We start from the raw sequence: 15,776 nt of genomic DNA on the forward strand, positions 1-15,776 counted from the left end.
AAAATAGAAAGAGAGTTTCCATTGAACTGCAATGAATACAATTCATTGTGAAATGCTTTTGAGCTGTTGCAATTTGATGAACCATTCTATAAATACAAGCTTCAGACTTGACATAGCTCTAGCATTCGCCTTGATTCAAGTTTGTCCCCATTTCAAGTTCTCACTCTTCACAATGCACAGCTACATCCAAGAGACTGACCAGCAACTTATTGGTAGACATTTTCTACCAACAGGTATTTTGACAGTTGCTCAGGCTGTGAAATTCTCCAGAGATTTCCTTTTGATTAGGTTAGATTCCCTACAGCGCGGAAACAGGCCCTTCACCCAACAAGTCCACACCGATCCTCCGAAGAGTAACCCATGCAGACCCATTTCCCTCTGCACCTAACACTATGGGCAATTTAGCATGGCCAATTCATCTGACCTCCACATCTTTGGACTGTGGGAGGAAACCGGAGCACACCCACACAGACAGCGGGAGAATGTGCAAACACTACACAGACAGTCGCCCGAGGCTGGCTTCACCCAGCCTCCCAGTATGAGTTATAAATGAAAATCAGTCCCAACATGAGGAAGATATTGATTGGAGAGTGTGTGAACAAAGTGCTCACGGTGGCTCAGTGGTTAGCACTGCTGCCTCATAGCACTAGGGTTCCAGGTTCGATTCCAGCCTTGGGTATAGTACAGATGGAGGGAGCAACTGATGAAGGTGATGGATGGGAGGCCGGTCAAGCAGACAGATTTCTCATGGATGGTGTCAAGCTTCTTGAGTGTTGTTGTAGCCACACTCATCAAGGCAAGTGGGGAGTATTCCATCACATTCCTAAATTGTACCATGTATGTGGTGGGCAGGCTCTTGGGGAGGTAGGAGGTGATATAGCTGCCACAGACATCTCGGCCTCTTACTTGTTTTTATGGACAATATTTACATGGCTGCTCCAGTACACCTTTTGGTCAACAGTGATCCCAAGGATGTTGATAGAGGGGCATTCAGTGATGGAGATACCAGTGACTGCCAAGGGATGATGGTTAGATTCTCTCTTATTGGAGACAGTCATTGCCTGGCACTTGTGTGGCATAAATATTATTTGCCACTTTTCAGCCAAAGACTGGATATTGTTTAATTCTTACTGCATATGGATCACACACTGCTTCAGTATCTGAGGAATTGTGAACTGTACTGAACATTGCACAATCATTAGCGAACATCTCCACTACAGACCTTATAATGGAGGGAAGGTCACTAATGAAGATGAAGATGATTGGTCCTGGGACACCACCTTGAAGAACTCCAGCTGAGATGCTATGGAGCTGAGATAATTGACCTCCAACAACTGCAACTATCTTCCTTTGTGCTGGATTGGTGGAGAGTTGTCTCCCTGATTCCCACTGATACCAGTTTTGCTGGGGGTCCTTGTGCCACACTTGGTCAAGTGTAGCCTTGATGTCAAAGACAGTCACCCTCACCGCACTGCACCTCACCTCACCTGCTTTCACATCTCAGGAAGGAGAAAAGGGGATTACTGAAACTTATGGTGCAGAATTGGCTGAATTCCCTTAAGCAGAAAATTGTAGTCAATAGATTTTAGTTCCAGTTACCAATGCTATTTTGTAAACAATTCAACATTGGCATTTAAGAAATGAACCAAGCAGCTTACGCACATTGGGATAGTTTTAGAAGTCACACGCAGACAGGATAGTGAAAAAGGTGTTTGCTATGCTTTTCTTTATTGGTCAGTACATTGAGTGTAGGAGTTGGGAGGTCATGTTGCGGTTGTACGAGACATTGGCTAGCCCACTTTTGGAATGCTCCATTCAATTCTAGTGTGCCTGCTGCAGGAATGACGTTGTTAAGCTTGAAATTGTTTGAAAAGGATTTACGAGGATTTTGCCAGGATTGGAGAGTTCGAGATATAGAGAGAGGCTAAATAGGCTGCAGCTATTATTCCTGTAGTTTTGGAGGCTGAGGGGTGACCTCATAAAAGTTTATTAAATCATGAGGGGCATGGATAGGGTAAATAGCCAACATCTTTTTCCCAGGGTAGGGGAGTTCAAAACTAGAGGGCATAGGTTTTAACATGAGAGGGGAAAGATTTACAGAGACCTAGAGGACCACTTTTCACCCAGAGAGTGGTGCATGTATGGAATGAGCTGCCAGAGGAAGTGGTGGAGACTGGTACAATTACAACATTTAAAAGATATCTGGATGGGTATATGAATAGGAAAGGTTTGGAGGGATTTGGGCCAAGTGCTGATAAATGGGACTAGATTAGTTTAGGATATCTGGTCGGCATGGACAAGTTGGACCGAAGGGTCTGTTTCTGTGCTGTACAACTTAATGACTCTATAACAGTCAGTCAAATAGTCACAGGTTCAAAGGTCAGCCAGGCACTCCTTTAGTTGTGCTGCATTTGTTTTGGCAATTTAAACGCAGGCACAAATGATTTTACACTTGATAAGTGTTTCTACAGCAGCACTTTGGCAAAAGAAACAATAGTGATGCGAGGAAAATCTTTTCCAACGAATTGAGCAGTTCGAATGTGAAATGCACCAACTGAGAGTGAGCTGGAAGCAGATTCGACTGAGGCATTCAATAGGGAATTGGTGCCAAGGGAAGTGGAATTGGTGCCATGGGAAGTGGAATTGGCGCCATGGGAAGTGGAAGATGTGTAATGGTTGGGGAAGCAGAGATGGTAATGTCACTAAGTGCATTGCTAACTTGAAGAGACGGCTCAGATATGATGGGTCAAATGCTGTAACAATTCTGTGATTATATCAGTTTTCCATATTATAAATGATGTGTGTATGTTATCTCCAGGCTTAGAATTTATTACCTGATAGCATCACAGAGGAACAAAACAGAGGAACAGATATGTTATCCTTTAGTTTACATGGATTTTGATCTGGTTTGCTGAGATTACCCGGTTTCAGGTGGATTGGGGAGGTTTCCCATATTCTCAGGTACTTATAATGACGTAAAAGAGATTATAGTGTATAAAACAATGGTCCTTTTTTTCCCCTGCTTTCTTCCTCCTCCTTTCTCCAGCAACCTGTCTTCTCTGCTACCTTTTGCTCATCTCCTTCTGATATTGCAACCCATACCTGAAACTAAAGCCCCCAGTATTGGGTATATATGATCTACCTAGATACCTGTATCCAACTGCCCTCCTTGCAGACTTTACCAAGCTTCCTGAATTCTTCCAAAACTTCGGTGTGCCCACATACTTTGTAAAGCTGCTTTAGACAGATTTTCGCTCAACAAGACAGTTAAAGGATATGCGGAGGGTGGGGAGAACACACATCGAGAAGTGAAGTTTAGTTGACAAATAGCTGGAATGTAGGTTTACTAAACTAATGCGAAACGAAAGCCGAAACAGCTGGAAAAACTTAACAGGTCCTCAACACGGACATCTACTACAAACCAACCGACTCCCACAGCTACCTGGACTACACCTCCTCCCATCCTGCCCCCTGTAAAAACGCCATCCCATTCTCCCAATTCCTTCGTCTCCGCCGCATCTGCTCCCAGGAGGACCAGTTCAAAATACGTACAACACAGATGGCCTCCTTCTTCAAGGACCGCAAGTTCCCCCCCGACGTGGTCGACGGTGCCCTCCACCGCATCTCCTCCACTTCCCGCTCCTCCGCCCTTGAGCCCCGCCCCTCCAACCGCCACCAGGACAGAACCCCACTGGTCCTCACCTACCACCCCACCAATCTCCATGTACAGCGCATCATCCGCCGTCACTTCCGCCACCTCCAAACAGACCCCAGCACCAAGGATATATTTCCCTCCCCTCCCCTATCAGCTTTCCGTAGAGACCACTCCCTCCGCGACTCCCTTGTCAGATCCACACCCCCCACCGACCCAACCTCCACTCCCGGCACCTTCCCTTGCAACCGCAGGAGGTGCAACACTTGCGCCCACACCTCCCCCCTCACTTCTCTCCAAGGCCCCAAAGGAAACTTCCATATCCGCCACAGATTCACCTGCACCTCCACCCACATCATCTACTGCATCCGCTGCAGCCGGTGTGGCCTCCTCTATATTGGGGAGACAGGCCGCCTACTTGCGGAGCGATTCAGAGAGCACCTCTGGGCCACCCGGACGAACCAACCCAACCACCCTGTAGCACAGCATTTCAACTCCCCCTCCCACTCCACCGAGGATATGCAGGTCATTGGACTCATCCACCGCCAAACCACAACAACGCGACGGTCGGAGGAGGAGCGTCTTATCTTCCGACTGGGAACCCTCCAACCGCAGGGGATGAACTTGGACTTCACCAGTTTCTTCATCCCCCCTCCCCCCACCTTGTCTCAGCCGAATCCCTCCAGCCCGGCACCGCCTTCCTGACCTGCAGTCTTCTTCTTGACCTCTCCGCCTCCATCCTACTCCGACCTATCACCCTCACCTTGACCTCTTTCCACCTATCACATTTCCAACGCCCCTCCTCCAAGTCCCTCCTCCCTACCTTTTATCTTCTCCTGCTGAACACTCTCTGCTCATTCCTGAAGAAGGGCCTGTGCCCGAAACGTCGAATCTCCTGTTCCCTGGATGCTGCCTGACCTGCTATGCTGTTCCAGCAATAAAGTTTCAACTTTGATCTCCAGCATCTGCAGACCTCACTTTCTCCTGGAAGGGTGACCCTTCTTCAGAATAGGGCTCAAAATTTTAATTCAGTTTTCTCTCCATAGATGTTTTTTGTTTTTTTTAAACTAGACTAATAGCTAGACTAGGCAGATTGCCTTATGAGGTTTAAAAATGGAGATTGCAAGATTTTTTTTTGATGAGGGTGTTAAGAATCACAAATTAAGATGGGTGGATAAAGTACAAATCCATCATGATTTAGTAGAAAGACAAAATAATGTTAAGGATTTGAATAAAAACATAAGGATTAGGAGAAGTTATAAGTCATTCAGTCCTTTGAGACTGCTTCATTATTCAATGAGATCTACTTCAAAACCTTTCTCCTGCACTAGTCCTCTGTGTGTTCTCTGCAGTTGAGAATGTTCAGAGGTTATTTGACTGGTGGATGTTCAAAAGATGTTTCTTCTTGTGGGAGAATCTAGAATCAGGAGTCATAGTTTAAAAATAAGGAGGTTAAGACAGAAATGAGGGAATTTTTTTTCTCTCCGGTATTGCAAATCTTCCTCAAAGGCAGAATCTTCAGATATTTTTAAGGCTGAGGTAGACAGATTCTTGATTTCCAAAAGGGATGAAAGATTATCGGGGATATGCAGGAATGTGGATTAGATTGCCCACAGTGTGGAAACAGGCCCTTTGGCCCAACAAGTCCACACCAACCCTCTGAAGAGTAACCCTCCCAGACCCACTCCCCTGACTATTCCACCTAACATTATGGGCACTTAACACAGCCAATTCATCTAACCTGCACATCTTTGGATTGTGGGAGGAAACTGGAGCACCCGGAGGAAACTCACGCAGACACAGGGAGACATGTGGAGGTGAATTTAAAAGCAGATCAGCCATGATCTTACTGAACAGCAAAGGAGACTTGAGGCACTGAGTGGCATTCTCTTATTCCTTGTTCAGGTGTTCAAATAAATTTGAAGCCACAAGAAGATCAGCAATTATCTTATTAAATAGTTGAGTAGGATCGAGGGATTGAATGCCCTACTCTGCTCCTAGTTCTTTTTTTTTATGCTGAAAAGACCTCTCACTACCAGAGTCTCCTTTACAATAAAGAACGGGTTGAGTAAATTGCATGTTCCAGGTTTATAGGGAAATGTATGTTATGTGACTGGTTTTCACAATCAGAGCCTTTCTTGTGCAAACTCTTCCCCACCCTCAATCCCTCTAGGCAAAGGTACCTTTGCTTTTCAGTTCATCTGTAATGAATTGAGTCAATTCCCTTCCATCCTTGAGAGTGACAAAACAGTAGATGCACTCGCCCTTCACAGGGTGGGGGTGGCTCACCACAGCAACCTCTGCGACGGCACTGTGCTCTGCCAGGGCGGACTCCACCTCTGCACTGCTCAGCAGGTGACCTGTAAAAGCAAAGATGTCAAACACACATTGATGTAGTTCAGAGGGAAGTCTCAGTCCAGCCTGAAACCCTGCCCCCTGCCCCCAACCCCCAGACCTGATCATGGGTCCCAACTGTACTCTGCATATGAAGGCCTTTGGGTTTCAGTCAGAGGACAGACTGAGACAGACTGGCAATTCAAAGTAAGTGGCAGTGGTCCAGTGGTAGTGTTCCTATCTCTTCAAGTCCAACCTGTTTCAGAGATGTGTAAAGAACATTTATGAACAGATTATAGAGAATACACACACAAATCAACACAACTGTTAATGAGGAGAAAGTGAGGACTGCAAATGCCAGAGATCAGAGTGGAAACGTGTGGCGCTGGAAAAGCACAGCAGGTCAGGCAGCATCCGAGGAGCAGGAGAATCACATTTCAGAACATTCCTGATGAAGGGCTTATGCCTGAAATGTCGACTCTCCTGCTCCTCAGATGCTGCCTAACCTGCTCTGCTTTTCTAGCGCCACACTTCTCAACAACTGTAAATAAGCAACTGAAGATGTGTCTAGGACTTGTGCATCTGATGAGGGAACCACTTGGGAGTTAGTGAGAGTTCACAGAATGGATGTCTGTGTCACGTCTGGTTACAGCAGCTGTGTTAAATTGATATCGCCCCTCTTCCGGACCTGACTCTTCCTCTAAGGGGGAGTTGTGCTCCAGAATTAGTGAAAGGTTCATTGCTTAGTTGGCTTTGAGGGAGACATACCCAGACTTAAGAGTATTTTCAAAGCATTTGGTGAAGGCCATACATCACTAGCTGGGACAGTAAGATATACTCTCTGTGGCTCTGGCAGCATTTGGAATGAATAGATACCTTCAATCCAAAAACTTAAATCATGGCAGCCGACTGGAATATTACATTTCCATGCCAGCATGAGTCCTTCCAAAGGGAAAGGACCCGAGTATGCTCTATGTAATCCATGCAATAATTTGGGAATTCATCATATGACATACATTTAAAGAGAGGTGTTGGTTTAGTAGTGAAGTGATAAGTTCAGACAAGGAGGTGATAACCTAGTGGTTAATCCAGAAAACCATACATTGTTCTGGGGACCTGGATTCAAAACCTGCCAGATGGCAATTTTTAAAAAAAATCTGGAATTAAAAGTCTAATGATGACCATGGATCCATTGTTTACTATCAGAATAACCATCTGGTTGACTAATGTCATTTCGGGAAGGAAACTGCCATCCTTACTTGATTTGGCCTACATGTGACTCCAGGCCCACAGCAATGTGGTTAACTCTTAACTGTCCTCTGGGCCGAGCCAGCAAAACCCTCATCCTATTAATGAATTTATAAAAATCACTGAACTAGTAATGCCAAATGCCAAACTAATGCCCTAGACTATCCATCCAAACCTCACCAAAGCACTAGGAGAATTTACATTCAATTAGCAAAATGTGAAATAAAAAGCCAGTCTCACTAATGGTGACCACAAACGTGCCTTCAGTTGTTATAAAACAAAAGGAAATCTACCATCTTTACCAGGTCTGGCCTGTGTGTGACTCCAGACTCACAGTAACATGGTTGACTCTTACCCACCCTCTAAATAGGCCTAATAAAGCATTCAGTTCAGGGGAATTAACAATGAGTAACAAATGCGAGCTTTGTCAATGCAGTCCACATCGCGTGAAAAGATAAGAAACCATTGTTTAACAGACTATGCAGATGTAATGATTTTCTGCAATATAGAGAGTAATGAAGAGAGGATTATTTGTACAGATATCAAACAGAGACTCTGGTCTCTGAGCCAGAAGCTTCTAGGTTTGTGTCTCACCTAGAGACCAAAGAACATGATCTAGGCTGACATGAAATGCAGTGATGCAGTGCTGTCTTCCAGATAACGTGTTACATTGAGATCCCATCTGCCCTGTCAAGTTGTTGTAAAAGGTCTCATACACTGCTTTGAAGAGCACAGGAATTCTCTTAGTGACCTAGGCAAACATTTGTCTCTCACCCAATATCACTAAAGTACGTAATATGATCATTCTTTCATTATTATTTGTGAGAGCTTGCTGTGCTGTGTTCTCCACATTAGAGTGGTGACTACACTTTGAAAGTACTTCATCAGCTATAAAGCACTTTGAAATATTCTAAAGTAGTGAAAGTACTTTATAAGTATATGTTTTCTTTAATAAGTATATACAGACTCCCTCCGACTGGCCAGAAATGATATGTGACTGCTTTTGTTCCCATTTCAAACAGGTCTGAATAAACTGAAAGGCTGGTAAAATTTTTACCTGAGACATTCAGCATGTCATCTATCCTTCCAGTGATCCAGTAATAGCCATCTCCATCACGTCTGCAACCTGCAAAACAAACCTTTCTGTGAGAAACAGTGGCAGTCACTCAGCTGAACAAGACACACATCCACGTAAACTGAGAAATTGTGAAAACAAATTACAAGAAAAATGTTAACATGTCACTTTTGGTCACCTTCATTTTTCTATAGAACTGCTTAGACTCAGTGGACTTGGCCATATTCAAGATCTTAGCGGCCAACCTGAATAAGTATGCCACTACCATTACAGACTCTATGTGTAAGAATGTAGAAGACTGCACGCCGAAGAAGTTAACTTAAATGTTCCTTACACTGAAACCATGGATGAACCAAGAGATCCACTCCCTAATGAAGTTAATAACAAGAGTTTGGTCATGGGTCACATCAAGTCCAACCTTGATCTTGAGCAATTCACCAAAAGATGCACCAGGTCCACAGTAGACACTATCTATACTTATCCCTGGAACATCCGGATAACAAAAATAACTATGGCAGACTCCTACTTATTGACCACAGTTCAGCCTTCAACTCCATAATTCCAAACAAACTCATATCTAACCACCGAAATCTGGGTCTCAGCTCCTCACTCTGTAACTGGATCCTCGACTTCCTGACCCATAGACCACAATCAGTATGAATAGGCGACATCTCCTCCATCATAATCTAATGTCCATAAGGCGGAGTGCTCAGCCCCCTGCTATACTCCTTATACAATCACAATTGTACAGCCAAATTCCATCCCAACGCCAATTACAAGTTTGCCGATGACACCACTGCTGTAGGTCAGATCTTATACAATGACAAGACAAAATACAGGAAAGAGGTTGAGTACTTAGCAGCATGGTGTAAAGACAACAACCTTTCTCTTGACATCAGTAAAATGAAGGAGTTGGTCATTGACTTCAGGAAGCAGAGTGGAAAGCATGTCCCTGTCTGCATCAATGAGGCTGAGCTGGAGATGGTTGACAGTGTCAGATTTCCGATAGTGATGATCACCAACAATCTACCCTGGTCCACACATGAGGATGTGACAATCAAGAAAGCACAACAATGTCTCTACTTCCTCAGGAGACGAAGGAAATTCAGCATGTCCACAAAGACATTTACTAATTTTTATAGATGCACCATAGAAAGCATCCTATCTTAGTGCATCACACCGTGGTATGGCAACAATTCTTCCCAAGAATACAAAAAACTACAGAGAATTATGAATGCAGCCCAGTCCATCATGTAAACCAGCCTTCCATCCATTGACTCATTCATTCCCAGGAAAGCATCAAACATAATCAAAGACCCCTCCTACCCCAGTTATACTCTCTTCCACCTTCTTCTGTTGGGCAGAAGATGTAAACATTTGAATATACGTACAAATAGATTCAAGAACAGTTTCTTCCCCACTATTATCAGATCTTTGACCAGACCTCTCAAAGATTAATTCTGATCTCTCTTCCTCTCTCTCTCTATCACTAAATGCAGCTTCTGCACACTCTTCTGCTGCTCTAATGCACTTTGTATAGCACAATTTTACAATTTGATGCTTTGCATTGTGCTTAAGTCCCAGCTGAACAAAGACATCCAGGTTTGACACATAAATGTATTATACTTTCTTTGCATAAATGAAGAGTAAAATAAACATTTCAACCACATAGCTTTAAACTGATCACCAACAAATATGGGTTCAGCCAAAGTAAGTTCAATCAGCTTCAGACAGAAATGTGAGCCTGTGTATATTATTCAAAATGATTTAAAATAAAATGATAATTTACTGTCTCCCGTCAAGTAAAATCCTGGGAACTGTTTGAAGTAAGTTGTCTCAAAGCGTTCCTTGTCTCCATATACAGTGCGCAGTATGGATGGCCAAGGCTGTTTGAATACCTGAAACGGAGACAAAAAGCATTTATCCCACCAGTGAATGAAAACTCCAGAAACATTGACACACTGTGCATAATCAGTCTGATAATTAAGACTTCCCTGTATTACAGTGTATTACATGATTCAGTCAGTCACACTTTTGCCAGTGAAGGTTGTGAGTTCAAAGTCTACCCCAGATACTTGAGGGGGAAAAATCGACCATGATGCAGCATTGAGATAGCGCTGTACTATTGGAGATTTTATCTAAGATGACATGGACATTAGTCAATGTAAAAGAGCCCACGACCACACTCTGAAAACATAATGGATTCTCCCAAGTGAATATTTAATCCTCATCAAAAAATACACATTATCTAGTCATTATTTCCTTATTGTTCTCAGATTTGTTACCATATTTCCTACTTACAACCCAATGCTGCGTCTAATTATTTTCTCTGCTGTACTGATTCCAGAAGTCTGTGTGCAGAGACAGCTTCAAACGTGGAAGCCAATGAGCCAGAACACAGATCAGCACATGCAGAACCTCCCAGCAGCCATTTACAAAACTAACTACACATCAAAAATACTTCAATGGGTGTAAGCATCTTCACATGTCCCGTGGTTGTGAAAGGTGCCATTCATGCAGGAACCGGAGTTGTTCGTATACGAACAACAAAGGTGCCATATAAACCAGACTTCTCATATGTCAAGATACTTTCCTTGGAATGGGTCACTAGACTGCAGCCAGAGGTTACAGCTGAAGGGATATCACTCCACATAAACCATGACCAACCAGAAGTCTCTCCAACTCTTGGTGCCTGCCATAAATGTTGGAAGGATTGGCAGGATGACAAGCAACCTGTGTGACCCAGTTATAAACACACATTCACTGATATATCATGTCCTGAATGTAGGTTTGCTCATTGAACTGGAAGGTTCATTTCAGATGTTTCATCACCATACTAGGTAACATCATCAGTGAGCCTCTGGTGAAGCACTGGTGGCATGGCCTGCTTTTTATTTATGTGTTTGAATTTCCTTGGGTTGGCGAAGCCATTTCCTGTGGTGATGTCATTTCCTGTTCTTTTTCTCAGTGGGTGGTAAATGGGATCCAAGTCAATATTTTTGTTGATAGAGTTCCGGTTGGAATGCCATACTTCTAGGAATTCTCACGCAAATCTCTGTTTGGCTTGTCCTAGGGTGGATGTGTTGTCCCAGTCGATGTGGTGTCCTTCCTCATCTGTATGTAAGGATACTAGTGAGAGTGGGTCATATCTTTTTGTGACTAGTTGATGTTCATGTGTCCTGGTGGCAGAAGCAATCATCCCAACATCCACAAACGGAGCTGCATTAGAACATTATTTCAATGAGCCACCCACATGTAGCACAAAGGAACTACGAAGAGCAGAGGAAAATCACCTATACAGTGTATTCAAAAAGAAAGGGTGCCCAATGACTTTCACCAATTTCTCAGCAACAAACCTAAACAAGCAGACAAACATGTCCAGAAACCCTAGCCACTCTCCCCTACATCGAAGACATTAGATTAGGTTAGATTAGATTAGATTACATGACAGTGTGGAAACGGCCCTTCGGCCCAACAAGTCCACACCGACCCGCCGAAGCGTAACCCACCCATACGTTTACCCCTTACCTAACACTACGGGGCAATTTAGCATGGCCAATTCACCTGACCTGCACATCTTTGGACTGTGGGAGGAAACCGGAGGAAACCCACACAGACATGGGGAGAACGTGCAAACTCCACACAGTCAGTTGCCTGAGGCGGGAATTGAACCCGGGTCTCTGTCGCTGTGAGGCAGCAGTGCTAACCACTGTGCCACCGTGCCGCACATCTCAGAAATGACTGCCAAACTACTCAGAGCCTTTGGCATCATGGTAGCCCACAAACTCACCAACAAACTAAAACAGCAGCTAATGAACTTGAAAGACCCTATACAGACAACAAGCAAAACTAATGTCATTTACAAAATACCTTGCAAGAACTGTAATAAACACTACATTGGATAAATGGGCAGAAAACTAGCCACCAGGATACATGAACCATCAACTAGCCACAAAAAGACATGACGCACTCTCACGAGTATCTTTACGTAGAGATGAGGAAGGACACCACATCGACTGGGACAACACATCCATCCTAGGACAAGCCAAACAGAGACATGCACGAGAATTCCTAGAAGCATGGTACTCCAACTGGAACTCTATCAACAAACACATTGACTTGGATCCCATTTACCACCCATTAAGAACAGGAAATGACATCCCCACAGGAAATGACATCACCAATCCAAGAAAACCTAAACACATAAATAAAAAGTGGGCCAAACCACCAGTGCTTCACCGGAGGCTTACTGATGATGTTACTTAGTATGGTGAAGAAACGTCTGAAATGTACCTTCCAGCTCAGTGAGCAAGCATACATCCAGAACCTCCACCTGAGCTTCAAAACTTGCTATATCATATCCTAGAGTAAGACTTGAACCAGAACTGCTGGCTGAACTGCATCACAGGCATTCCACATATGAATTGAATGCAAGCTTCTGTTTTTATTCTGCACATCATTCCTGTCAGAACTCCCATAACCTCCACCTTTCAAAGTTCTTTTTATTCATTAACGGGATGTGGGCATCACTGGCTAGGCCAGTATTTATCACCTATCTCTAACTGACAAGGGCAATTAAGATTCAATTACATTGCTGTAAGCCCAGGTAAGGATGGCAGATTTCCTTCCCGAAAGGACATTAGTGAGCCAGATGTGTTTTTACAAAAATGGTCCCCATTAAGCTCGAGTTTTAATTCCAGACATTTAAAAAAATTGAATTTAAATCTAACTATCAATCATGGTGAGAGTCAAACTCATGTTCATAGAATGATAACCTGGGGCTCTGGATTACTGGGCTAGTGATGTTGGAACAATGCTACTGCTGCCCTTATTCCAGACATACTGGTTTCAAAAGACAAAGAGGTCATGCTGCTAATGTATGACACATTAGTCAACAACACAATGAGGACCGTTTGTTGGTTCAAATGTGGATTATTATCAAGACTTTGGATACTGGAGATAGAACATAGAACATAGAACAGTACAGCACAGTACTGGCCTTTCGGCCCTTGATGTTGTGCTCGCCTTTAATCCTACTCTAAGGTCAGACTAACGTTTATACCCTTCATTGTACTATCTTCCACTTGCTTATCCAAGAGTCGCTTAAATGTCCCTAATGTATCTGACAATACTACCACTGCTGGTAGTGCATTCCACGCATCCCACACTTTCTGACATCTCCCCTAAACCTTCCTCTAATTACCTTAAAATTATGCCCCTCATGATAAACATTTCCACCCTGGGAAACAGTCTCTGGATATCCACTCTATCTGTGCCTCTCAACATCTTGTACATCTCTATCAAGTCACCTCTCATCCTTCTTCACTCCAATGAAAAAAGCTCAACTCCTTCAACATTTCTTCATAAGACATGCTGTCAGTCCACGCAGCATTCTGGCAACTTCTTGCACCCTCTCTAAAGCTTCCACATCCTTCCTATAATGAGGGAACCAGACCTAAAAACAATACTTCAAGTGTGGTCTAACCAGGTCTCTATAGTGCTGCAGCATAACCTTGTGGCTCTTAAACTCAATTCCCCTGCTCATGAAAGCCAACACACCATATGCCTTTTTAACAACTCTATCAACTTGGGTGGCATCCCTACAGAACTTGGGGACGTGGTCCCCAAGATCCTGTGTTCCTCCACACTGCTAAGAATCCTGCCTTTAACCCTGTATTCTGCATTCAAATTTGACTTTCCAAAGTGAATGACTTCACACTTTTCCAGGTTGAACTCCATCTGCCACTTATCAACCAGCTCTGCATCCTGTCAATGTCCTGTTGTAACCTACAACAGCCCTCCATACTATCCACCACTCCACCAACCTTTCTGTCATGATTTGGAAATGCCGGTGTTGAACTGGGGCGTACAAAGTTAAAAATCACACAACACCAGGTTATACTCCAACAGGTTTAATTGGAAGCACACTAGTTTTCGGAACGCCTTTCGTTCATCAGATCACTATCATCTGATGAAGGAGCGTCGCTCCGAAAGCTAGTGCACTTCCAATTAAACCTGTTGAACTATAACCTGGTGTTGTGTGATTTTTAACCTTTCTGTCATTGGCAAACTTACTAACCCACCCTTCCACCTCCTCATCCAAGACATTTATAAAAATCACAGAGCGGCACGGTGGCACAGTGGTTAGCACTGCTGCCTCGCAGCGCCAGAGACCCGGGTTCATATCCCGACTCAGGCGACTGACTGTGTGGAGTTTGCACGTTCTCCCCGTGTCTGCGTGGGTTTCCTCCGGGTGCTCCGGTTTCCTCCCACAGTCCAAAGATGTGCAGGGTCAGGTGAATTGGCCATACTAAATTGCCCGTAGTGTTAGGTAATGGGTAAATGTAGGGGTATGGGTGGGTTTCGCTTTGGTGGGTCGGTGTGGACTTGTTGGGCCGAAGGGCCTGTTTCCACACTGTAATCTAATCTAATCTAAAAAGCAGCGGTCCCAGAACTGATCCCTACAGAACACCAGTAGTCACTGAGCTCCAGGCTGAATACTTTCCATCTGCTACCACCCTCTGTTTTCTATGGGCCAGCCAATTCTGTATCCAGACAGCCAGATTTCCCTGTATCCCAGGTCTTCTTACTTTCTGAATGAGCCAAGGGGAACCTTATCAAATGCCTTGCTAAAATCCAGGTACGCCACATCCACTGAAATAAAAACAGAAAATGCAGGAAACACTCAGCAACTCTACCAATACCTGCAGAGAGAGAAAGAAGGGTCAGCATTTCTGTCTAATAAGTTTTCATCAGAAACTAAGACATTAAATTTATTTTTCCCCATAAAGATGAGGTCTGACCTACTAATTATTTCCACCATTTTCCATTCCTTTAACTTTATATTCATATCAAAGTGGTATAACCTTATACAGCAGCAAAGAAGTTAACAGTTTGTGTATGTTTTTACAAATGATTGAAGAATTATGACCACTTTTCTGTACCAGAATCATTTTAACCCTCATTGCTGTGTGAGATGCATAGTGAGCAAGCTACAAGTTCAGGAAGGCTCTGTCAGAGCTGAACCGAGCACCTACCAGGTAACCCTCAGCTTCTCCCTCCAGTTCCTCACCGTGTTCATTGAGAATTGCAGGGAGAACCCCAAAGAATGGAAATGTCTGGAGGAAAACAAACAATGCAGTTTTCAGATTGGTTCTGGCAGGAGGAAAAGAGCTCATATCTGAGAAAGAAAATATTGATGCAATTCATTAAAGTAAAGCTTACAGTTGATCCTGGCTTCAATGGTGTAGCAGCAGGCAAAGGAGTCATCATTGGGCCACCCTGTACAGAGATACAAGACAACGAAGTTACAGGGCAGACTCTGTTTAGCAACATTCTGATTGTTCACACTTTTGTTCAATGCTAGCTAACATAGAAACATTCTTAGCTGGTCAGTGCAGTGCTATTCTACTTGCAATCTAGCAAAGGAATACTAGGATCTTTAAGGAATTGCAATGATTGAGGGAT

At 43.8% G+C, this 15,776-nt stretch overlaps 1 protein-coding gene across 4 annotated transcripts in view; it reads right to left on the minus strand.

Annotated features, from left to right (window-relative positions):
- acss2l (acyl-CoA synthetase short chain family member 2 like) overlaps positions 1-15,776 on the minus strand; it is a 134,893-nt gene that overhangs the window by 5,980 nt on the left and 113,137 nt on the right. For all 4 annotated transcript variants that reach the window (XM_087986695.1, XM_043687773.2, XM_043687772.2 and 1 more), the window contains 5 exons: positions 15,534-15,590; positions 15,347-15,427; positions 10,099-10,207; positions 8,292-8,360; positions 5,836-6,012 (listed from right to left, as the gene is read on the minus strand). In XM_087986695.1, the coding sequence (XP_087842821.1) occupies positions 5,836-6,012; positions 8,292-8,360; positions 10,099-10,207; positions 15,347-15,427; positions 15,534-15,590 (493 nt within the window). The remainder of the gene's footprint in view (positions 1-5,835; positions 6,013-8,291; positions 8,361-10,098; positions 10,208-15,346; positions 15,428-15,533; positions 15,591-15,776) is intronic.

Source organism: Chiloscyllium plagiosum, unplaced genomic scaffold (assembly GCF_037043375.1).
Source record: "Chiloscyllium plagiosum isolate Xiang-an unplaced genomic scaffold, Cpla_swu_hap1 HiC_scaffold_4, whole genome shotgun sequence".
In the NCBI taxonomy this organism is placed as follows: domain Eukaryota; kingdom Metazoa; phylum Chordata; class Chondrichthyes; order Orectolobiformes; family Hemiscylliidae; genus Chiloscyllium; species Chiloscyllium plagiosum.